Source organism: Medicago sativa, chromosome 3 (assembly GCF_051527215.1).
Source record: "Medicago sativa cultivar Bolivia chromosome 3, Bolivia_mono, whole genome shotgun sequence".
Taxonomy (NCBI): domain Eukaryota; kingdom Viridiplantae; phylum Streptophyta; class Magnoliopsida; order Fabales; family Fabaceae; genus Medicago; species Medicago sativa.
The window spans coordinates 77,246,036-77,269,918 of NC_140751.1; the positions used below are offsets into that span (position 1 = coordinate 77,246,036).

The following is a 23,883-nucleotide window of genomic DNA, read 5'->3' on the forward strand; positions in this document are numbered from 1 at the left end:
GGACGAAATCCTGAGGCTTATCAAGAAAAGTGACTATAAGATTGTTGACCAGCTGCTACAGACCCCATCAAAGATATCCATCTTGTCTCTGCTCATGAGCTCGGAAGCTCACAGGAAGGTGTTAATGAAGATACTTGAGCAAGCTTATGTTGACCACGAAGTCTCTGTAGATCAGTTTGATGGGATAGTAAGCAATATTACTGCCTGCAACAACTTGGGGTTTGGAGATGATGAGCTCCCCGAGGCAGGGAAACGTCACAACTTGGCTCTACATATCTCGGTGCATTGTGGATCTGACATGATATCTAATGTGTTGGTAGACACTGGATCGTCTCTGAATGTAATGCCTGAGTCCACACTAAGGCAATTGAGCCATCATGGAATCTCCCTGAGGGGTAGCAGCTATCTGGTTAAAGCTTTTGATGGGTCCCGCAAAGATGTTCTCGGGGAAGTAGACTTACCAATTACTATTGGTCCTGAGACCTTTCAGATTACCTTCCAAGTCATGGACATCAATGCTTCCTACAGTTGTCTCCTCGGTAGACCATGGATCCATGACGCTGGAGCAGTCACATCCACTTTGCATCAGAAGCTTAAGTTCATGAGAAACGGTAAGGTTGTCACCGTATATGGTGAGGAGGCATTTCTGGTTAGCCAAATATCATCTTTCTCTTGTGTTGAAGCAGGGTCCGCTGAAGGGACGTCGTTTCAAGGCTTGACTGTTGAGGGTGCAGAGCCCCGGAGGGCTGGTGCTAGCATGGCTTCACTGAAGGATGCTCAGAAGGCTGTCCAGGCAGGGCAAGCTGCTGGCTGGGGCAAAGTGATTCAGATCTTGGAAAACAAGCGTAAAGAAGGCCTTGGATTCTCCCCGACATCTGCTGTTTCAAAGGGAACCTTCTACAGTGCTGGGTTCATCAATGCTATTGCTGAAGACGCTGCTGGAAGTAGTCACGTGCCAACATTTGTTATACCAGGAGGCACTGCGAGAAATTGGGAAGCCATTGATGTTCCTTTAGTCATGCATGCTTCCATGTAATGTGTTTTGTTGCTCATGTCTTTTGTTTTCAAAATAACAATCCTTTCGCTCTGCCCAAGGCGAAAGTGATATCATTGTAAGGGCGTGTTTGTTTCGGCATTACCGTTATCAATAAAAAGTTGTCGTCTTTCTCACGACTCTTTGTTTTTTACTTTTTAGTGCCTTTTTCTTGGAAATAATGGTAATACCAGAAAAAACCAAAACATTTGTTGTTTTCTTATTAATTTCAAAAATCTGCATGAAAAACTTTTTCTAAAAATCATCCCAATCATATTATGCAGATTGAACCATAATAAACCCGTTGAACACAGTGACCCTATGGTTCCTCCAAATTTTGAATTCCCTGTATATGAAGCTGAAGATGAGGATGATGATTATGAAGAGATACCGTATGGGATCACTCGACTGCTTGAGCAAGAAAGAAGAACCATTCAGCCTCACCAGGAAGAGATTGAGCTTATCAACCTGGGTACTGAAGAGAACAAGCGAGAGATCAAGATTGGTGCTGCACTTGAGCCAGAGGTGAAAAAGAAGATCATTCAGCTTCTCCATGATTATCCAGATGTCTTTGCATGGTCCTATGAAGATATGCCGGGTCTAGATCCCAAGATTGTGGAACATCGGATACCGACAAGGCCTGAATGTCCTCCTGTCAAGCAGAAGTTGAGAAGGTCTCGTCCAGACATGGCTCTTAAGATCAAGGCTGAAGTACAAAAGCAGATTGATGCGGGTTTCCTCATGACAGCTGAATATCCTGAATGGATTGCCAACATCGTACCAGTACCAAAGAAAGATGGGAAAGTTCGAATGTGCGTGGATTACAGAGATTTGAATAAAGCTAGTCCAAAAGACAACTTCCCATTGCCTCATATTGATGTGCTCGTTGACAGTACTGCTCAATCCAAAGTGTTCTCTTTCATGGATGGTTTCTCCGGTTATAACCAGATACGGATGTCTCCTGAAGATAGAGAAAAGACGTCCTTCATCACTCCATGGGGAACGTTCTGTTATAAAGTAATGCCGTTTGGCTTGATAAATGCTGGTGCTACCTATCAAAGGGGTATGACAACTCTGTTTCACGATATGATTCACAAAGAGATTGAAGTATATGTTGATGATATGATTGTGAAGTCAAGTGATGAAGAGCAGCATGTTGTGTATTTGAGAAAGATGTTTGAAAGGTTGAGAAAGTACAAGCTGCGGTTGAATCCTAACAAGTGCACATTTGGTGTAAGATCTGGAAAGTTGCTAGGCTTCATTGTCAGTCAAAGAGGCATTGAAGTTGACCCTGACAAAGTCCGAGCCATCAGAGAGATGCCGGCCCCTCAAACTGAGAAGCAAGTCCGAGGTTTTCTCGGACGTCTGAACTATATTTCAAGATTTATATCTCACATGACTACTACTTGTGGACCAATTTTCAAATTGCTCAGAAAGAATCAGCCTGTTGTATGGAATGATGAATGTCAGGAAGCTTTCGATAGCATTAAAGAATACCTGTTGGAACCACCTATCCTTGTCCCGCCAGTGGAAGGAAGGCCTTTGATCATGTATCTGTCAGTGTTAGATGATTCAGTTGGTTGTGTTCTCGGTCAACAAGATGAGACTGGCAAGAAAGAGCATGCTATCTACTATCTGAGCAAGAAGTTCACCGACTGTGAGACTCGGTATACAATGCTTGAAAAGACTTGTTGTGCTTTAGCCTGGGCTGCCAAACGCCTGCGTCATTATATGGTGAATCATACAACTTGGTTGATATCCCGAATGGATCCAATCAAGTACATCTTTGAAAAGCCTGCTGTTACTGGAAAGATCGCACGTTGGCAAATGTTGTTGTCTGAATATGATATTGTGTACAAAGTTCAGAAAGCAATCAAAGGAAGTGTCCTTGCTGAGCATCTTGCTTGTCAGCCTCTTGATGATTACCAGCCAATTAAGTTCGATTTCCCTGATGAAGAGATTATGTATCTGAAAGCAAAAGATTGTGAAGAGCCACTGATCAATGAAGGGCCAGATCCCAACAGCAAATGGGGATTGGTGTTTGATGGTGCTGTTACTGCTTATGGTAAAGGAATTGGAGCCATCATTGTAACTCCACAGGGGCACCACATTCCTTTCACCGCTCGAATAACTTTTGAGTGCACAAACAACATAGCTGAATATGAAGCATGCATCTTGGGCATTGAAGAAGCCCTTGACCTGAGAATCAAACACCTTGACATCTATGGAGATTCTGCACTTGTTATTAATCAGATAAAGGGTGAATGGGAGACTCATCATGAGAAACTAATCCCATACCGTGACTATGCAAGACGTCTGTTGACATACTTTACCAAGGTTGAGCTACACCATATCCCTCGGGATGAAAATCAGATGGCTGACGCTCTTGCTACTCTGTCTTCCATGTTTCATGTCAATCACTGGAATGATGTGCCTGTAATCAAAGTGTAGCGTCTTGATAGACCCGCTCATGTGTTTACCATTGAAAATATGCCAGATCAAGATGGCAAAGATGTGAATGATAAAAAGCCTTGGTATTACAACATCAAACAATTCTTGCAGAATCGCGAATACCCACCTGGTGCTTCCAACAGGGATAAAAAGACCTTGAGAAGATGGGCTAGCAGATTCCTTCTGGACGGAGAAATCCTATACAAGAGGAACTATGACATGGTCTTGTTGAGATGTGTTGATAAGCAAGAAGCTGAGAAGTTGATGCATGATGTACATGATGGTACCTTTGGGACCCACGCTTCGGGTCACACCATGTCAAGAAAGCTGTTAAGAGCCGGCTATTACTGGATAACTATGGAGCGTGACTGCCACAAACATGCCAAAAGATGCCACAAATGTCAAATTTATGCTGACAAGATTCACGTGCCTCCACATGCCCTCAATGTTATATCTTCCCCATGGCCTTTCTCTATGTGGGGCATTGACATGATCGGGAGAATTGAACCAAAAGCTTCCAATGGACATCGTTTCATCCTAGTGGCAATTGATTATTTCACCAAGTGGGTTGAAGCTGCTTCCTATGCAAATGTGACCAAGCAAGTGGTTGTCAAGTTTATCAAGAATAACATCATCTGTCGATATGGTGTTCCCAACAAGATCATCACTGACAATGGTTCCAATCTGAACAATAGCATGGTGCAAGCTTTATGTGAAGAATTCAAGATTGAACATCACAACTCTTCTCCTTACAGACCTCAGATGAATGGTGCAGTTGAGGCCGCTAACAAGAACATCAAGAAGATTGTTCAGAAGATGGTCACTACTTACAAAGACTGGCATGAAATGCTACCCTTTGCCTTGCATGGTTACCGTACTACAGTGCGCAGTTCAACCGGGGCAACTCCCTTCTCTCTTGTATATGGTATGGAAGCAGTTCTCCCTCTGGAAGTGGAGATTCCATCTCTTCGAGTGATCATGGAAGCAAAGTTAACTGAGGCTGAATGGTGTCAAAGTCGGTATGACCAGTTGAATCTGATTGAAGAGAAACGTATGGGTGCTATGACTCATGGACAGTTGTATCAAGTGCGAATGAAAAATGCTTTTGACAAGAAAGTCCGACCTCGAGAATTCAAGGAAGGCGAACTTGTATTGAAAAGAAGAATAAGTCAGCAACCCGACCCAAGGGGCAAGTGGACACCTAACTATGAAGGTCCTTATGTTGTCAAGAAGGCTTTCTCTGGTGGTGCTTTGATTCTTACACACATGGATGGTGTTGAGCTTCCAAATCCTGTTAATGCCGATATAGTCAAGAAATACTTTGTCTAGAAAGAAAAGAACAGCGTGGTAGGTCGAAAACCCGAAAGGGCGGCCTAGGCAAAAATGCGCTTCCCGGTGGATCGAAAACCCGAAAGGGCGATCCAGGCAAAAGTTAGGGACAAAAAAAAAATAAATATGAAAGAGCTCGCTGAGATTGTACGCAACTCGGGCAAGAATGAGCGCCTCGATGAGCCGAAAACCCGAAAGGGCGGTTCATGCAAGAATGAGGTTGACAATAAAAGACAAGTAACTATATCTGGCAAGTCACCATCACCCCTTGGGGCATCTGCAACTGTCAATAGGCGTCTTCCTCAGGGGCTTCTGTACTTGTGAATTCAAAATTTCTATGAAATGTAGCGGTCATCGTGTTCAATGTATCACCAACCAATAAAATTACCATTTTCCAAGCTTTGTAAATCCGTGAAGTCATGCCCTTGGCTGACTTTCACTCTTCTACATCAATTTGAGCCTTTCTACTGTTTGAAACTCTATTTTTCTTCCTACTTTCAATGCTATATACAAAACATTTTCTTTCTATTTTGATAATGTCAATGTCTGAAACAAACATTTTTGAAAATTGAAAAATCTTTTTCTGTCTATTTTGAAAGCAAACCTGAGCAATAGGGTACATTTCAATGAAACATGCATGAATAAATGAATATCAATGTCTATTTCAATACATGTTACAAGCGGGTTACTCCCCGGGATGATCTGTGGTCAATGGCAAGAATGAAAAAACAGAATGAAATGACAAAATGAAAAATGCAAATGAAAGGCTCGCTAAGTTGAAAACCCGCAAGGGCGGCTTAGGCAAAAATGAGCACCCCGCTGATTGACAACCTATAAAGGCAATTCAGGCAAAAATGGGGCAATGAAAAGAATTTTATTCCCCGGTGAATCGAAAACCCGAAAGGGCGGTTCAGGCAAAAATGGGGTTTGAAAATGAAAAATGAAAAGAATGAAAGTTGAAAAGCATTGACCACAGATGCGAACATCCAATGTTTACCCAGCACTGACCCGCCTAGCAACGGCGACCTGTATCCAAGAACCTTCCAAGGGTCCCTCCTTTACATATTTTATTGCCCTCAGCCATGGGCTGGATACGTCTCTCAACGACGGTCTCTCCAAAAGAGGTTTTTCCCCTGTGAATATGTTGCAGCACGAGCCACTACGTGCCCAATCTTCCAATGTCTCATCTACCTTTGAGAAACTTCTCTGTCAAATTGCCAAGCCAATCATGCATTTCAAGCATTCATACATGCATAATCATGCATTTTACGTGCTCATGCATCCAATAATCTTGCTATATCATACATACATGTTGCATATCCAACTTTCAACTGCCAAATTCAATCAAAGTTTCAACTGTCAAACTCAATTCCAACTGTCAATTCCAATTTCAAATTCAACTGTCAAATCCAATTCAATTTCAATTGTCAAAATTCAAAGCAATCTCAACTTCAATAACAATTCCAATGTTGACATCCAATGACAATGTCAATGTCAATTTCCAATTCCAATATTGACATCCAATGACAATGTCAATGTCAATCTCCAATTCCAATGTTGACATCCAATGACAATGTCAATGTCAATCTCCAATTCCAATGTTGACATCCAATGACAATGTCAATGTCAATCTCCAATTCCAATTTCAATCCAATTCCAATGTCAAATCCCAATTTCAATCCAATTCCAACGTCAAATTCCAATTTCAATCCAATTCCAATGTCAAATTCCAATTCCAATCCAATTCCAATGTCAAATTCCAATTTCAATCCAATCTCAATGTCAATTGCAACTTTCCAATATCCAATGTCAAATTCAATTCCAATTTCAATGTCAATGTCAATGTCAATTTTCAATTCAAATCAATGTCAATTAACTCTCAGTTTACTCTTGGGCCAACAAAAAATGGTCATGTCTATTTTCAAATCAAGTCAATGACAATTTACCCTCAATTGGTATCTTGTTAAGCCAGACTTCCAATTGGTATCTTGTCACTGGTCAAGTGCCAGGTTCGATCCAAAAAAGAACCACTTGTACCTGCTTGTATACCTATGCTTCCGGACAAACGGCAAGTTCGATAGAACAGTTTGTACCCAGCCTATGCTTTGTTATCGGTCAAACGGCAAGTTCGATAGAACAGTTTGTACCCAGTCTATGTTTTGTTACCAGTCAGACGGCAAGTTCAATCTGAAGAACAGTTTGTACCCAGCTTATGCTTTGTTATCGGTCAAACGACAAGTTCGATCTAAGAGAACAGTCTGCACTCTCCCACATGATGTGGTGATAATCCAACAAGCAAGTTCGATCCAAAGAAACAGCTTGTATCAACCCTTTTGTCTATGTCTCCAGCCGAACGGCCAGTTCGATCCCAAGAACAGTTTGTGTCTGTCTATCTGTTTGTATTTTCAATCAAGTGTCAAGTTCGATCCAAAGAACAGCTTGTATCTGCCTATATGTCTATGTTTCCGGTCAAGTGTCAAGTTCGATCCCAAGAGCAGCTTGTACCCATTTCTTGTTTGTATCTCTCGGTCAAGTGGCAAGTTCGATCCAAAGAACAGCTTGTACCTGTCTGTTTGTTGCCCGTTCTTTCTACCTTGATGTCTATAAATCCCTTGGTGGTGTGACACAGCCCGTAGATTCCGGTTCGATTGTCTTGCATTCATAAATGAAATGTTGCATGGCATTCATGTTTTTGAAAATCTGAAAGCGTATTTTTATGTCCAAAAGCAGTGCAAATGTTAATATTTAAGTATCTTCGTCCCGTCAATTCTAAGACTTCGTCTCTTGACTCCCCGGACAAAGAAACTTAAATAGGGGCAGCTGTTATACCCTAATTTTGGACCTAAAAATACTTGTTTAATTCTTCTTTTTTTGCATTATAAGTCATTTGAATTGTCTCTGATCAATTGCATCTTCTTCTGCATTTTATTTCAATGTTATTTGCAGAATTCACATGCAAGGGTATTTTAGTCATTTCCTATGTCAAATTTCTCTCAGTCTTTCAAAAATGTGTTTAAGTCCTTTCAAATAGTGTGAATAAGCCCTTGTTTTAGTTCTATGTCAAAATCCATTTCAAAAGTTGCATTTGAAGTCATTTTATGCCAGTTTTGCCCCTAGGGGCATTTTAGTCTTTTCAAGTGTCAAGTCACTGTTTAAATTCCAAGAAATTGTCTCTGAGTCTTTTAGTTTTGCTTGTATAAGTCTTTGTTTCATCTCTCTGTTAAAAAATCCATTTTAATTTGCATCTGAGTCATTTTTTTTGGTCGTTTTTAGCCCCAGGGGCATTTTGGTCATTTCACACGAAATTTCGGCAGAGAGAGGTTACTTTAAAGTACCTCATTTAGGCCATTGGTTCATTTTAGTCCGTTTTGTCAATTTTATTGGTTTCACTTTACGTTCTCTCCAATTTACCAATTTTATTCCAATTTTTATTATTTTTTATTTTAGTCCTTAAACTTTTAGAAATTGCACTTTGGTCCTTTTATGCCATCTTATGTCCTTTTTAGGTTTTACTTTTTAGTCCTTTAGGTCCCTTAAATCCTTTTTTTCGTTTTAAGTCCTTTTTCTCAATTACAGTCCAGTCCTTCAATTTTAGTAAATTGCAAATAGGTCCATAGTCTTTTTTTAAAGTCCAAAACACGTGTCAGCATTTCATTGGGCAGGAGGAACACTTGGCACCTATAAAATGGTGCCAACTCAGGTCAAAGAGTCAGATTCACCCATTCCAAAAAAGACACCTCATCAAAATTCTAACAAACTTTCTCTCTCTCTTCAGAGAAACCTTCGCCACCGTAACCAACATCACAGCCACCGCAAAAACCACCATAACAGAATTCCGGCCACCGTAACAAACACACATTACGCCTATTCTTCACAAATTCGAACAAAAACCACCACAAATCTATCAGTTCATCATCAAATACAAGAAATCAACACAAAATTCCAAGGATTGAAATCAAAATTTTGCAATTCATCAAGAAACGTTTTCGAATTCAACGAACTCTCAGAGATTACTTGCGTAATCTTCATCATTGAGCTCGTTCCCCTGCAATTCAAGCATGAATTCACCATTGGAGTGGTGAATCATACGATCACAGAGGCAAAGGGAAAAGAGAAGAAGAGATAATCGAAGTTTGTTCAGAATCAGCGAAAGAAAAAGTAAGAAGAACTGATTTATTTTCAGTGCCTCCATAGAGTTTATCAGAACGATCAAGAACAAGTGCAGGATCTTTCGTTGTTCGAACCTCCAAACAAATCCAGGTAAACTCGCATAAACCTTCTCGTTTTCATCCATAATCATCATCGAAGGTTATACGAAAAGGATTAAACGGTGAATTGGAGTGAAAGTTCGAAAAGCTCAAAAAAAAATTTGAAAAGAAACCCTAATTTCGAAAATAGCGAAAATTCACCGTTTACCTTTTGATTCAGAGCGTAAATTCATCATTAACGTAGAGGATGAATCGAATTAGGGTTTCAATTCCAAAAAAACTCCAGATATCCAAAACGTTTCGATTCGGTGAGAGTTTGAATCGCTTCGAACAAATTTTCCACCAAAAACAACAAGTTCAAACTATTTCGAGCAATTTCATGTCAAAAATGTCAAAATCGAAGCAGTTCGAACAGTTTCTTTCAAGAAACTTCAAGATCGAAGTGTTCCGAATACTTTCCTGCAAAAAACTACGAATTCGAAATGGTTTAAACAACATCCTTCAAAAAAATCACAAGTTCGAAACGGTTAGAGCCTCATCCTTCGAAAATCACCAAAGCGAAACGTTCTGTGTCAGATCCATGCTAGTTTGTGGTTTAAATCATGTTTATGAGTCAAGAGTCATGAAGATGAATGAAACGATGAAGAAAGAACGAGAGAGTGTGAGAGAATCTGAAGCAGAGAGAGAGAAAGCTAGGGTTAGAATGATTTTGGACCGGTCTCCATGCTTTTATACTGGAGTGAACCGGATTGGTTCAGTTAGACCGGTCTGGTTCACTCCTAATACCTGAATCCCCACCGTTAGATCTAGGTTTAGGGTTCCTGGATCAATCCTGCGGTCCACAGGCTGCCTGGTGATCCAGGATCCACTTGTGTGTGGGTTTGGGCCTTAAGCCCGTTTTTCCTGTGTTCTAACGCTTGTTTTTGCTATTTCCATGTTATTGTTTGATAATCACCCCTGGCATGCTTGAAACATTTTAAGAAGCCTTAGCAAAATTTATAGGATTCTCTTAGTATTTTTGTGATGCTTTTGTGTTGGTTGTGCACTGGAGAACTTGATAAAAAATGTTGAGATAGTTTCTTGTTACATTTCTTGAATTTCATGTTAAAATTAGGGTAAAATTGGTTCAATTTTTGTTTCTATTTTTGATGCACATTCGTGATTCATGAGGGGTGTTTTTGTGAAGAATTTACCATAGTTTGAGTATATTTCCTACTGGTCATGTGCATTTGGTTACTCACTTGCTTGCTTTGCAAGTAATGTTGGTGAATAGGTGGTGTAAAATAGGCCTAAAATTCACATTAAAATGTAAGGCTTGCTAATTCTCTTGAATTCTCATTTTTAAACTTGGATTTCACATCTTAAAAATGTGTTAAACCATGGGAGTTATAGGTTTTGTTCAAGCCTTGCATCATTAATAAATCTTTAGGCCTACTTTGCATTATTTTTGCTTGTTTTTATGTTAATCTTCTTACTTTTGTTATGATAGCTTTGATTGGTTTCATATCTTGTGCTACTAACCTTTTCATTTCATATTTCATATTCACCATAAGCATCATCATCTCATCCCATTTTCATCTCTATTCTTCTTGCAATATGATTTGTACCAAAGTTAGAATGTAAACACTTAGGAAATTTTGTAATATTCTTCTTATGCTTTTAATTTCTTGGCAAAGAGGCCATAGAATGTATCTAGGGTATGATGTAAAGGACAATGGACTCTAATAATGTACACCGACACAAGCACCGACACATGCACACACACCACTTTAGATAAGTAGCTAGAATATGCATGTTTAGATGTATGTTTAGGATTGTATGTTTAGATGAATGCCTAGGACTCATACTTAGAAAGAACCAATTTTCCAAACAAATGTGAACAACTTCACTCAAACTATTTTCCGAATAAACCTTGGGATCCAATATCCCATTGATTTTCCCTTTTCATTTTCTTAATCAAATCTCAATGAAAATAATCATATTTTGACTTGTTTTTGCAATTCACTAATCCAACCTCACTATTTCCTAATCTCATGCCCTTGAGGCCTCTTTCTATTCTTCAAAATCCCATTTTCAAACTTAAAATCAACCAACAAAAACAAAAACATTTTTTTTGAGAGAGAACTACGGTGGATTTGATCCCTTAATCGGGTACGTAGGCAAGGAACAAAATTCCTTCAATTCAACTAAAATGAAACTCCAAAAACATTCTTCTCCCTCCAATTCTTCATTTAGCAAACTCTTAGGTTTAAATAAACACTTTCAAAATAGCATTTAAAAATAAAGCGCGCGCGTAGAAATTAAAGGCGGTTCCTATAGGATACTATAGTCGTTATGGGTGCCTAACACCTTCCCGTAGCGAAAACAACTCCCGGACCTCGATTCTCAAGGGTTTTGCTTACTTTTTCCCTTCCCAAGAAAAAATAAGATATCACCGGTTTAAAAGGTTCAAACGTAATCAATGTTTGACACCCGAAAACCAAGATAAAACAAGTTGTAATAGAGGTTAGGATTATCGCATCAAGGATGACAACCACATCAAGGAGGGTAGGAGCAAATCATCCTCGAAAGAGAAATAAGATCATTATCATTGACCAAAAGGATATGAGGAAAATATGTGATCCATTTGGATGGTTATATCCACCTTTGAGAGCATAATCATTTCATAAAGACCCAATTTCTTCCAAGTTTCGTTCTTGGCAACTTCAACCCGAATAAGCCAAATGAGGTAATCTTGAGTCAGGTGAGGTTGCAACTTCAATGTCTTCATTGTTTTCTCATTAATGAATCATTCACAATAAAATGAAAGATCTGGATCCACCATTCAAAAAATAAAGCTTTGGAAGTTATGTTGCATGTCTAGGGATAAAGAGTAGCATTCTCACACACCGGAGAGCGAAACCCATAGTAATAGTCTTCATGAGGATTTTGATTTGGAGAAGATGAAGCCATTTTTTTTTCTTTAGAAAGGATTAGGAGATTTGAATTGAGATGAGTAAATAGAAGGATAAGAAAAATAAGTAACAAGGTGAAAAGAGGAATCTCGATTGAGGATATTTATAATAGAAAGGTGATCTGGTGATTACAAAGGTTATCATTGGTTATCATTGGAGCAAGTGAGTTAGCACAAATATTAATGACTTAAGACCTATCGTAAGTCAAATTAAAGGTTTTAACAGCTAATTCCTTGTTTTTAAGGCGCAATGATGACATTGTTCACGCACATCCATTTAATTTACGTTGCATCATCTCATCACGCAAAGACTAATTGATAATGCAACACAAGGGAGCATTTGTTTACATTTAAAAATAATTATCCTTTTAGTCGACGTTGGGAGAAAGATAGTTAGGATTTAGGTGAATAAATCTCCTAGTTGATGGAAGGTGAATCTTGAGAATCTTAGATTGAGTCAAAGCTCAATAGGACTAGACAACAATGTTGAAAAATATGCACCATGTTTATGGCGTAACTAAATGCAAAAGGGTGCCAAGAGAGGAAAAACGTTTGTGGGAGAGTTGTGTACCAAAAACCTTGTCAACGGATCATGCCGTAAAGGAGGAAGCTGAGAACTAATAGTGGGGTGGCACGATATCCTTAACGAGGGAAATAACACACTTGTCCTAAATTAAAGACGTTTTGGACATTTCACACATAATAAGAAATGTAATTAATTTTGTATTGCAAAGAGATATTATGCGTTGTTTTACAAAATTGTTCTTAATAAATGGTGTAAGAAAGATAACTTAAAAATTTACAAGAAGAGAAAATAATAAATAGTCAAGGGTATAATAGAAAAAGGGGAAAATTACACTCACCTCCCTTAAGTTTTCTTTAAATGTCACAAACACCCCTTCTAATTTTAAAATAAACATTAACCTCCCTTAAGTTCTCTTTAAATAGATAAGTACCTCTCTTCTCTCTTAACATCTCTTAACAGTGTTATATTTTCGTTAAAATACAAACATGAGTTTAAAGCTCTCACCATCTCTAGCCATTCACGTGCTATTAAAGATAACTTCCACAAACCACAGTTTGAAACAAAGCTTCACCCTAAATCTGAAGCACACAAGCCAATTTAAAGACAAAAAATAAAAATACTAAAACATATCAAAAGGGGGACTTGCAGATGAACAAATTAACCACAAACGAATTCAATTTTAATTTTATGTTTGACAAATCTCTATCTTGGATGGGAGACTCTGGTGGGTTTGGAAAGTGAACCTTAAATTGATTTTCCTTTTTGTGTGAAAGTTGATATTGATTACAGAGTACAAAGATAAAATTGGGAATGGATATACATGAACACTGCCACCGCAAAACTGCCTATATTCATTCGCTAAAGAATTTAGATCAATGCTGTTACAATTAATTGGTTGAGCAACATAATTGGTAATTCATAGTATCACTATCTTGAGAGGTTTCTTTCTCAACTTAGCAGATGGTTAACAGAGTTAAGCTATGGGGAGGTTACTGCATTTTATGAAACTATAGGGGAGGTATGTGACATTTAACAAAACCTTAGGGAGGTCAATGTAATTTTCCCTAGAAAAAGTAACATTAATGTTTCGTTGGTAATGTAAAACGACTTATAATTTGAGACTATTTTTCCAAAACGACTTATAACTTGGAACAGAAGGAGTACTACTTCTATCAGTCTCAATTCAATATATTTTACTTTACATTTATGATAACGATGAATGCATAAATACTTGGCAAGACACTCAAAACTATTTTTGTTTTTCATTTATATACTTTTTTATAAATATACGTGAAATTAACAAAAAAAAAAGGCTTAAACGCACTTTTGCCCTCTAAGTTTGCAAAAGTTGCAATTTTGGCCCCCTATTAAAAAAAATAGCAAAAGTGACCCCTCATGTCTACCCCCTTTTGCAAAACGTCAATTTTGACTAAGTCAACCATATGTGGCACGCCACCTGTGCATTTATTAAAAAAATATTTTTTTATTCCACGTGTATAATTAACTAATTAAAAAAAAAACAAAAATTGGCAAAAAAAAAGGGAAGGCACGTGCGAGGATTATCATCATCATCTTCATAAGGCATCAAACCCATAAGCTCATTTCATAATTAAAAACCAGAAGCTCACCAAGCCCTTACAAATCAAACACTTAAATTCCTCTCTCTCTACTTCATCCTCTATCAAACTCAAAACATATCACACCCTTATTCTCTCCCAATCCTTCCATTAAACTAGGCATCAGAAACTGCTGCAAACCCACAACCAAATCACAAATCATTGAAGCTGCACCCATTTGTTTAATTAAGGATTGAAAAATTAACGGGTTAATGGAAAGACAATGAATGAATTAAGATGAGGGATTGAAGAAGAAGAGGAAATGTCATGTGCACATAACAACCGCAATCACAAACGTAAACTCCCTCTTCACTCTCGGCATATTCATCGGCCTCTTCTTCAGCCCAAACGACCCCTTCAACACTCTCAACACAAACCCGTCCTGCATCCCCACCACCGACATCGCCGAAAACCTCGTCGTCGCAGTTCAATACTCTTTGAGAGTTGGGATGCTTGTTTATGGGATTGGATCTGTTTTAGGGTGTGGGTTTCTTGTGCTTGCTCTAGTGAAGTTATGCAGATTAAGCTTGGGACTATAGCTTATGGGAGTCAACATGTTTTAGCTATTGTTGTTCCGCTTTTTGTTTTTGTTTCGATTTGGTTGTGTTTATGTTATTATTGTTGTTTATGATTTTACTCATTAGGTTTGGATGAAATCATTGTTGTTCAATTCAACCAGAGTACTTTGTTTGTGGTTGAAGATGAATTTTTGGGTTTGTTTGAAGATGAGTTTGTGGATGTTGAAGATGATTTTCTGGGCTTGTGTAGAAGATGAAGATTTATGAATTTTATGGGTTTTGTAATTTTTTTTCATTTATTTAATTTTATAAATGATTAATTGATTATGTGGCATTTTTTATTTTATTAAATTAGTAATTACACACGTGGCAGCCACACAGTCAAGTGAGCTGCCACGCAGGCATTGACTTAGTCAAAATGATGTTTTCCAAAAGGGGTAGAAATGGGGGGTCACTTTTGCCATTTTTTTTTAATAGGAGGCCAAAATTGCAACTTTTGCAAACTTACGGGGTAAAAAGTGTGTTTAAGCAAAAAAAAACTCTGTTATTACAAGACGAAGTCGAAGGCAGTATAATTTAATAAACATTAAAATTGGACTTTTGTTGTCGTGAACTTATCTCATTTAGCACGACATTTCATAATATATGCAAGTTTCCGAGTTCAAACCTCGAAAAAAAAAAGTCTTTCTTCAAAAAAATAAAAATAAATTTAAATTAGTCATTTTACAAGAAAAAAAAAAAACTGAGTAAAAAAAAATTGAAAAAAATTAAGCATTTGTGCACAAGTCCCCGATCGGAATGGGCCACTAACTCGTGAAGTTTAGGTCACTTCTTCTTCTTACCTTCCTACGCCGCCGCCAACGTCGCCGTCAGCTTTCTCTCCGGCAACACTCATTTCTCACTATCACAACGAAAAGGCATATGAGTGAATGAATAAACTATAGTTTGTAGCTTCAAATCATAGCGAGTTTTTCACCATGCTTTCTCGTTTAATTCCCAAAAAACCCTCTTACATCCTTCGCTTTCTCTCTCTTCCATCCAAAAACCCTAATTTCCCCAATCCCCCAATCAATCCCCATTTCACCGTTTTTCCAAAACCCTACTCCAGCAACAACAAAAACAATAACAACAAAGATCCGTTGAGTGTATGGAAGGATTTCGGAGAAACAGAGGAAAAATTCGACAAATTATTCGATGAAGAAAGTGGAAATCTTGATGGGATGAATGAAGGTGAAGGAGGGGAGAGAGTGAGGAAGGAAGTTGATGATGAACAAAAATGGTGGTTAGAAGAAAAGGGTATTGATAATGAAGAAGAGGATGCTTTGTTTAAAGGAATTGATAAGGAAACTGAGGTTAAAGATGGTGAAAGTGGTGATTTTGGTGACCATATTGGTGTTGGAGCAGATAATGTTGATGAACCTTGGAATTTGAAAGAGGATACTGGTGATGTTTTTGGTTTCAAAGAGGATGATGATGTGAGTAAGGAGGAGGTTGGTGAGCTTAATGTTGTCGAGGGTCCGAGTCAAGAGGAGGTTCAGAAGCTTGAGAAGGAAGAGAAAGAGCTCATTGCTGTTCTTGAAGGTTTGGCTTAAACCCCTTCTGTTGTTAGTTTGTTATTTGTTAGTTTTAGACATTGTTGAAGGTTTGGCGTGTAATGAATTGATGTACCGTTGAAGATTTTTCTAGTTTTAATTTGAATGTGGAAGCTGAATGGAATTGAAAGGTGTTGCGGATTATTGAATGAAACTGAATTATTGTCAAGGTGAGTGATGTCATGTTTTTACTGTATTGTGACTGCAGGAACGAAAGCTTTTGGTGACTTGATTGCTGCTTCTGGAATCACCGACGAAATGCTTGAGAGTTTAATTGCGTTGAAAGATCTTAAAGATGTTGATGGGTTGCCACCTCTTAGTGAAATAGAAAAAATGCGCTATGAGAGGAATACTGGCAAATCCACCAGAGGTGAAATGGAGCGTTTAAAGCAAGAGGAAGCGGCGAAAGCTAGAGTGAGACAAGTAGATGATAAAGGACGTGCCTATGGAACCGGAAGGAGAAAATGCAGTATAGCACGTGTGTGGGTTCAGCCTGGTAACGGTAAATTTATGGTTAATGATAAAGAGTTTGACGTCTATTTCCCTATGCTCGATCATCGTGCTACTCTCCTTAGACCTTTCTCTGAGACAAAGACATTGGGGCTCTGGGATGTTAATTGTACCGTGAAAGGTGGTGGTGTTTCAGGTATGGTTAATGACTTTTAAGTTTTATTTACTTTTGTTTATGTTTCCTGAAGTCCTATCATTAGCATAAATTTCTTTCATATTGAATATATTTTTTTAGGATGAATGCCTACTTTGGTAATTTGAGTTTGGGGCAGTGTTGTCAATCGTGGATTGCATGAAATAGTGATTTGTTTAAATGCCGCTACTCAACAGTGCTATAGCGGTGCAATAGCCGCAATTTGACAATGTTTTGTACTAAATAGTGTATTGGAGAACAATAGTGATTTATTCAAATTCCGCTACGTTATAGTGCCGCCATAACCCCGCTATAACCCCTATTTAACAACACTGGTTTAGGGTATGGCGACTGTAGAGTATACAGTATGCTGTCTGCATGTAACATAGTGCATGCTACTCTTCAGGCATATTCCATGCATGATACAGTACAAAATGGCATGCATGTTTGACACTCAAAGGCAGTGTTGAGATTATTGAGAAAAGTTTTCCACGATCCACCCATGTATGTGTAGATTCACTGGTTGGAATAAGTCTTTCCAAGCATACATCAGACAAGTATTTGCTTAAGAGATTGGAATAAAAAGCAAGTTTGTAATTAGTGAGAATGAGAAGCATCTATGTCTGATGTGTTTTTCTCCAATGAATAAGAAAAACATAGGAGAGGGGGAGTTGGGTTAGAGTTAGAGACTATAGGCAGGGTAACGGGGCAGAGATGGGTTACTGGTTATTAACTTATTAAGCATTTATATGGTGCAAGAAATGTGAACATTTTTATGTCTTGTTGCTTTTAAAACTAGCATAGATGTAACCAACAAAAAAACTAGTCTTAGATATAAATGATCCAGATGCATCTCTTGGTCTTTTTTGCTTGCAAAATTGTTTTAAGTTTCGATTCAGTACAGTTTTTAAGAACTAAGGACCCGTTTACTTTGAAGAACTGTGTCTTGTTTTCATTTAGATTTATGAGTAAAAATAGTCTTCTATGAACCACCATATGCTGAACTTTCATTTTTCTACCCCATACATTGGTCGTGAATAATTGTGGTGGTTTGGAAACAATGAAACAACTTTTTATTCATTTCCTTTATCTCTTTCATTTTTCATATGGATGCTCATTGTGATGCTTGCAAGGCCAAGAATAAGTGAGCTACTTTTCTTCATGTGGCATGATCAGTTTGGCCTGCTTTTATTTTAAAAATGAAAATCTAAAACGATTGAAGTAAACGAGGCATAATAAAACCGAACTAATGAAACCTGTATTTGTCATGCTAGAATATGCCTTTGCGATATCATTCATGAATCTTGAGCTTTCTTTTATTTCGATCAGGAAGACTATGCATGTAAATGGAAGATATAAGGGAGAAAATATTTATGAACTGGATTTTTCTCTGTTTTGTGTTTGCTACAGCTTTCTCTGATTTGAAAAATATGAACTCTAAGGCTGTCATATTTTAATTTACTTGACATTTTTTGGTTTTATTTAGGGACAGAATGTTCTGCCTCTCTAATTTTGACATTTAAATGTCTTAACTTTTATAAGTCTCCAAATACGCGCTTATATTCAACTTCCACCAACAATCAAATAATAAAGAGAGCGTGCATAACAGAAATTGGAAAAAGTGCTGATCTGATGATAAACTGTCAAAGTTCGAAAGTTTAATTCCAATTCATTTTTCCCTTCGTATTATCTTAATCAACGAAACCTGTTTCATGACAATAGGGCAAGTTGGAGCTATACGTTTGGGTATTAGCAGGGCTTTGCAAAGTTGGGAACCAGATTTGCGGCCTGCACTTAGAAGTGGTATGAACTTATTTGTCTTTTTATACTGATTTATTTTTCTACACCTTTTTTCATGTTAGTCTTTTACTCGTGGCTATGTTGTATCTGTGCTTCCGCATTGATGAATCACTAAACTATTTTGTCCTCAAAATTGATCAGTCGGCTTCCTGACAAGGGATTCAAGAGTAGTAGAAAGGAAAAAACCTGGAAAGGCCAAAGCAAGAAAAAGTTTTCAATGGGTCAAGCGTTAAAAGAGCATCATTTTCTGGATGGCATTTTTTGTTTGGAATTTCGGCAATCCTCAATAATTTCTTAAACTTCATTGATCTTTGTACTGCATCACATGTGATGTTAATCAATGTTTGGATTTCAAGGACACTAATGATAGAAGATTTTGTTCACCTTAGATTTGTGTTATTACGAGTCATTCACGCTTTTTGGAGAGAGCTACTAGTTGCAATTTCTTATATTAGTCCTAACTACATAATGAATATTATATAATGAAAATTTGGTCTGTTGTATTAGGGATATGTTATATCCATTCTGCTTATTTTTGTGTAGTTATTTTTTGTTTTTGGTATACTTGTATTTATGTTTCAATTGGGAACAATTCATGTTATCTTTTTAGTTAAATTAAAAGGAGCCATCATTATATAAATCTTGAGGCACTAACCACATCTCCTCATATATATGTTTGGCCCCTAATCAAGATAAAATTCTTATTTAGGATTCCAATTTTATCATTCAAGTCCCTTAATTTAATTATCTGCCTCGTTACATGAACATATTATTAGAATAAATTTAAAAATAAAATAAACAGTCAATTTTTTCTCTAGTTTTTTAGAGTATTACAACCACACATCATTATGCTGTAAATATTATTAATGACAACAACAGGGGAATTCAACACATAATAATCATCCTCATCACGCTGTGCTGTAAGAGTAAGCTCAGAATTTAATTCTTCGTTGTGTTGCTATGTTTGAATAGGAAGTATTTGTGTAGGTGTATGTCTCGGTTGTTATGTGGCTGCCTTGGCGTTGCATTCATCTCTGCATGCTGCAAATTTAACCATAGCTAAAACAGTAAATCTGCATCTTCTATCTTATGAAATTTGGAAGTTTACATTGAATAAATGCACATTGTTGAGGTACTTACTTACATCATGCACAGCACATTGTTTGAGTTACTTACTTACATAATGCACTGCCTGCCTCGAAAGATCCACTTGTGCTTTTGAATATCTGGAATCAACAGGGTTGTAGGAAATTCCAAATCAACGAAAGACACTTCCATAATAATTGGGGAAACAAAATCACCTTCACCGTAGTTCAAAGAAAAAAATGAAGAATTTTTGGAAGGTAAAAGAAGTAACTGGGGCTGAAAATGAGTTAAATCAATTCAAACTTGATTTAGCTTGACAATATAAGATTAGTTTGGTTCGATACTCAACTCTAGTCAGCCCGTGAATCGATATAGTTTAAGTTCAACTCACGTAGTTTACGAACTCAATCTTTAGGTCAAATTCATCTCAGTTGGTTCATGAACAAAATTAATTAAGTTTTGAACTATGTTTGAATGATTTTGTTCATAACAATTCATACTTGTCAATATTTCACATGAAGATTCTTATCAATTTTCCACATGACACCTTCAGGCTTCAGTGCAAGGAGGAGTTGTGAGTGAGCTTACATATCTGTAATATATCTTGCCTCTCGTTTGGATTTGGGTGGGATTTATCTCCTATTACCCTCTTCTTCGTCAACCATGTGTTTTATAAGCACCAACCACATCAATCTTATTTCCCTTACGATTTGGACTTACATGTACCATGTGCATCTCTAAGTCATATCTAATCAATTTAAGATGAAAATTCACGTAAGCTATTGACCTTTTAGATATTGAACCTCATTGTGAATCAAAATTTTCAGGGCCGTCCCTACACATTAAGAGGCCTAAAGCAAAAAAAATAATGTGGTCTTGCAAAATATATTTTTTTAACATAATATTTATATAAAATCAATTTTGTGGAGACTAAAATTTGAATTCATGATCAAGAGTAATTGAAACCCTTTTAATAATCAGTTATGTTATGCAAATGACTGTAATTTATCTATCATATCATATCCTTATAACCAAATTAATTTTTAAAGGCCTTTTTTTTCACCCAAAATTTTGAGGCCTAAACCTTTGCTTGGGTTGCTTGGCCCTTAGGCCGGCCCTGACAAGTTTAACATGTATGCATCTCTATGACAAATGAAAGACGTTGTCATTAGAACTGAAGTTTCAGGTGTATCAACTGGTTGTACTTAGAAACATTAGGTGGAGCCACAAACGTTGGCAATGCAACCGTTTGTGAAAGTTCATTTGGTCTATATTGGCCTGACCTTCTAGTTGTTGACAATGGCGGTTAATCCATACCACTAAGACTTTTTCTAGATCTCAAGTGCATATGCCAAATACCATTTTGCCCTGGAGAATTAAATTTTTCAATAGTTTCTTTTTTTGGGTCGAAAAGAGGATATTTCATTCAATGATAGCTTAAAAGCCATTGATTACACCATGTGTAGAAAACTACCCACTACTGGGGTAAAGTACAGAATTAATGCAGAATCTAACAAATACATCTCTTAAGCATATGATTTGCTCCTGACTTATACATCTAACATATCATGGCAACAAAGCCTTAGCTTAGAATGAATATCCACAAGAGGGCAGCAACAACCCATTACAGTACCACAACCTAAATAGAAAATTAAATAAAGAACAACAAAACAAAACACCATTGGAAGCTAAGGAGAGACAACACCAACACAAAGTGAAATTCTTAGAATCAAGCCTTGGAGTAGCATCTAAATCTGAACTTGCACAATCAAGCTTGGATTCCACACATCTCCTTCCAAAAACAAGCAGCTGCCTGCCCCACAAAGCTTGGACTCGACAAATCTCCCAAAAAAGAGAAACCTGCAAAATTGATATTAGGCAAGAAAATCCAGCTCACATCCAAACAACAACCAAGTGGCTCTTTTAAACCAAACCAGATCCTAACAAAGGGATAAACAGATGAAGCCACCAACAGATTGAATTGAACTGCTAGATCTAACATAAAAACTAGAAAAGCTAGTAAAAACAACAGACAACTAAAAACCACAATATTTAAAACAGGGGGTGACAAAAGAGAGAGGTTCTGATGTACTAGAGGAAGATCCGGCTAGATCCAGCTTTTAGATGACCAAAACAAATTGAAGAGGAGAGATTCCGGTGGAGGGAGGTATGGGAGGAGGCAAGACTATAAGAGCGACTAAAAGCACAAACAATCAACTATAATATCAGTGACAGAAATGGTCCAAAGATGAAAGGGAGATTAAAGAACAAAAGAAGAAGAAAAACAAGGGAATGATGTCTATTACACGGACCAAACAACATCAGATACGTTGAAGAATCACTAACAAAGCAGTGGAGGCGGCGACTCTAGGGGATCTAGGAAACCCTAAGTCGCGAGAGGAAGGGGAAGTCGTTGACTCTCAAAACGGCAGCTATTATAATGACTTAAGAACATATGACTTAAATTTTTCAATAGTAAAGGTCATATTGTTCCATGAAACATGCCAAAGTCGTTGATGGATCAATAATTTTGATGATGGACCGGCTGGAATCCTCAATTGTGACTCCCTTTTTCTTCAAGCAATTAGCACTGAGAAAGGAACTGTGCCTTCAGTTGTGGGTTTCTTAAATGCTCTAGTAGAGAGTTAAGTACAATCGTTTGGTTTTTGTTCCTAGACTATGAAGTGCATAAAAAGTAAGATAAAGACATATTGATAAAGAGATAAAATATAAAAAATAATTTTGTATTTAATTGGATTTTTTTTTTACAATGTATAGAATAGTTATTTATAAGCGAATATATTCGTACATGCCAAAACAAAGTGGCCTCCAATGTCTAACCTCGTTCGATTAATTTTGCGGTAGTGAGCTGGTTTTCCTTATTGAGGGTTTGTGGTGCACCATGCTTGGTTGCCCGCTTCCTTCTTTACAATATTATTCGTTGATAAGGTCTTTAGTGCGCAACCTTCCCACGAACGCGTTTTCTTACTCATCGCACCCAACCATTTGTGACACTATAACATGGAGCGTGAGTTTTAAGTCTCATTATCCATTCTTACCGAGCTTGGACTCGGCCTGCGATCCTCATGACTCATGTCCTCATCATCAATAGACTTGAGAAATAACTAGATTTCCCCAACTTGGTTATCTTAATCTTCGCCTAACCTTTCATCCGTTGAGAGGTTACTCAACTAATTCTTTATCGTCTATATGTCAATCTCGGCTAACTAGTTATTTTTAAATGTAAACATTAACATACTCATAAAGTGTTGACACGCACACAAACGTGTGCCTTCGCAAAAACATTATTATGTAAGCATGAAATGTTTTACTAATCATTTATGGCTCAAGTGAGACACGCGTAGATAACTTCATTCACAAAAAGTTGCACGAAGATATATAGTAGGCCATGCATGAATTTTCACTGGTTTAATGAGGTGAGTTTGTGATGTCATGGTTTGAAATATTTTTAAACCGAGGTTAGCTAGCTTACATTTCTGTCTTATGTACTTTTTTTGGTTAGAAATGCATCTCTTGTGTCTGTTTAGTACTTTCAAAGTCAATGTGATGTTTATCACATAAGAAGGATTATTCTACTAGCAAAGTTATCCACGTTAGAAACGGAGGCATTGGAAAAATGACTGCTACCTAACAGCTCAACTTCTTCTCTACTGAATAGAGAATTATTCAGATGCTCGAATTAATGGAACATAGATTGATATTTGAAATTAACTTAAGTTTTTTTTTTTTTTTGAAAGGTTAGGCATTCGGCATTAACTTAAGGTAGGATGTTTGTTTTATATTTCAGTGATTTTAAAAAAATTATATTTTTATGTGATAATTTTATATTACGTTCTTATATAACGAGAAAGTATACATATTAAAAAGTAAAATAATAAATATTTGAGTGTTTATATGTGAAGTATGTATTTTTCAAAAAGTTCTATAGAATTTGAGCTTACCAAAACGTAAAAAATATTTTAAAGAGAGGTTTTAAAAACCAAAACTTTATGTTATTTCATAAAGAAAGCCTCAACTAAGGAGCTTTTCATTCTGCCTCAAGTCCAAGGTAAACCATTTTCAAGGTATTGTCTTCTTTGTTCTTGTATGATCCTCACAATATGATCC

The 23,883-nt window shown here is 37.2% G+C and overlaps 1 protein-coding gene across 1 annotated transcript; it reads left to right on the top strand.

Moving 5' to 3' along the window:
* The first annotated feature begins 15,439 nt into the window (after nt 1-15,439).
* Nucleotides 15,440-19,309, top strand: LOC146940401 (Ribosomal protein S5 domain 2-like superfamily protein). The gene is made up of 4 exons (XM_085754087.1): nt 15,440-16,215; nt 16,435-16,872; nt 18,592-18,672; nt 18,811-19,309. Exons 1-4 carry the CDS (start codon nt 15,612-15,614, stop codon nt 18,900-18,902), a joined length of 1,215 nt encoding a protein of 404 aa, XP_085610213.1. The 5' UTR covers nt 15,440-15,611; the 3' UTR covers nt 18,903-19,309.
* The last annotated feature ends 4,574 nt before the right edge of the window (nt 19,310-23,883 follow it).

Excerpts from the sequence above, each read along its gene's own strand:
- LOC146940401 (XM_085754087.1), top strand. The coding sequence starts at position 15,612 with ATGCTTTCTCGTTTAATTCCCAAAAAACCCTCTTACATCCTTCGCTTT. Across the intron at positions 16,873-18,591 it reads GAAAGGTGGTGGTGTTTCAG|GGCAAGTTGGAGCTATACGT; the intron begins GTATGGTTAATG and ends TCATGACAATAG. Across the intron at positions 18,673-18,810 it reads GCGGCCTGCACTTAGAAGTG|TCGGCTTCCTGACAAGGGAT; the intron begins GTATGAACTTAT and ends AAAATTGATCAG.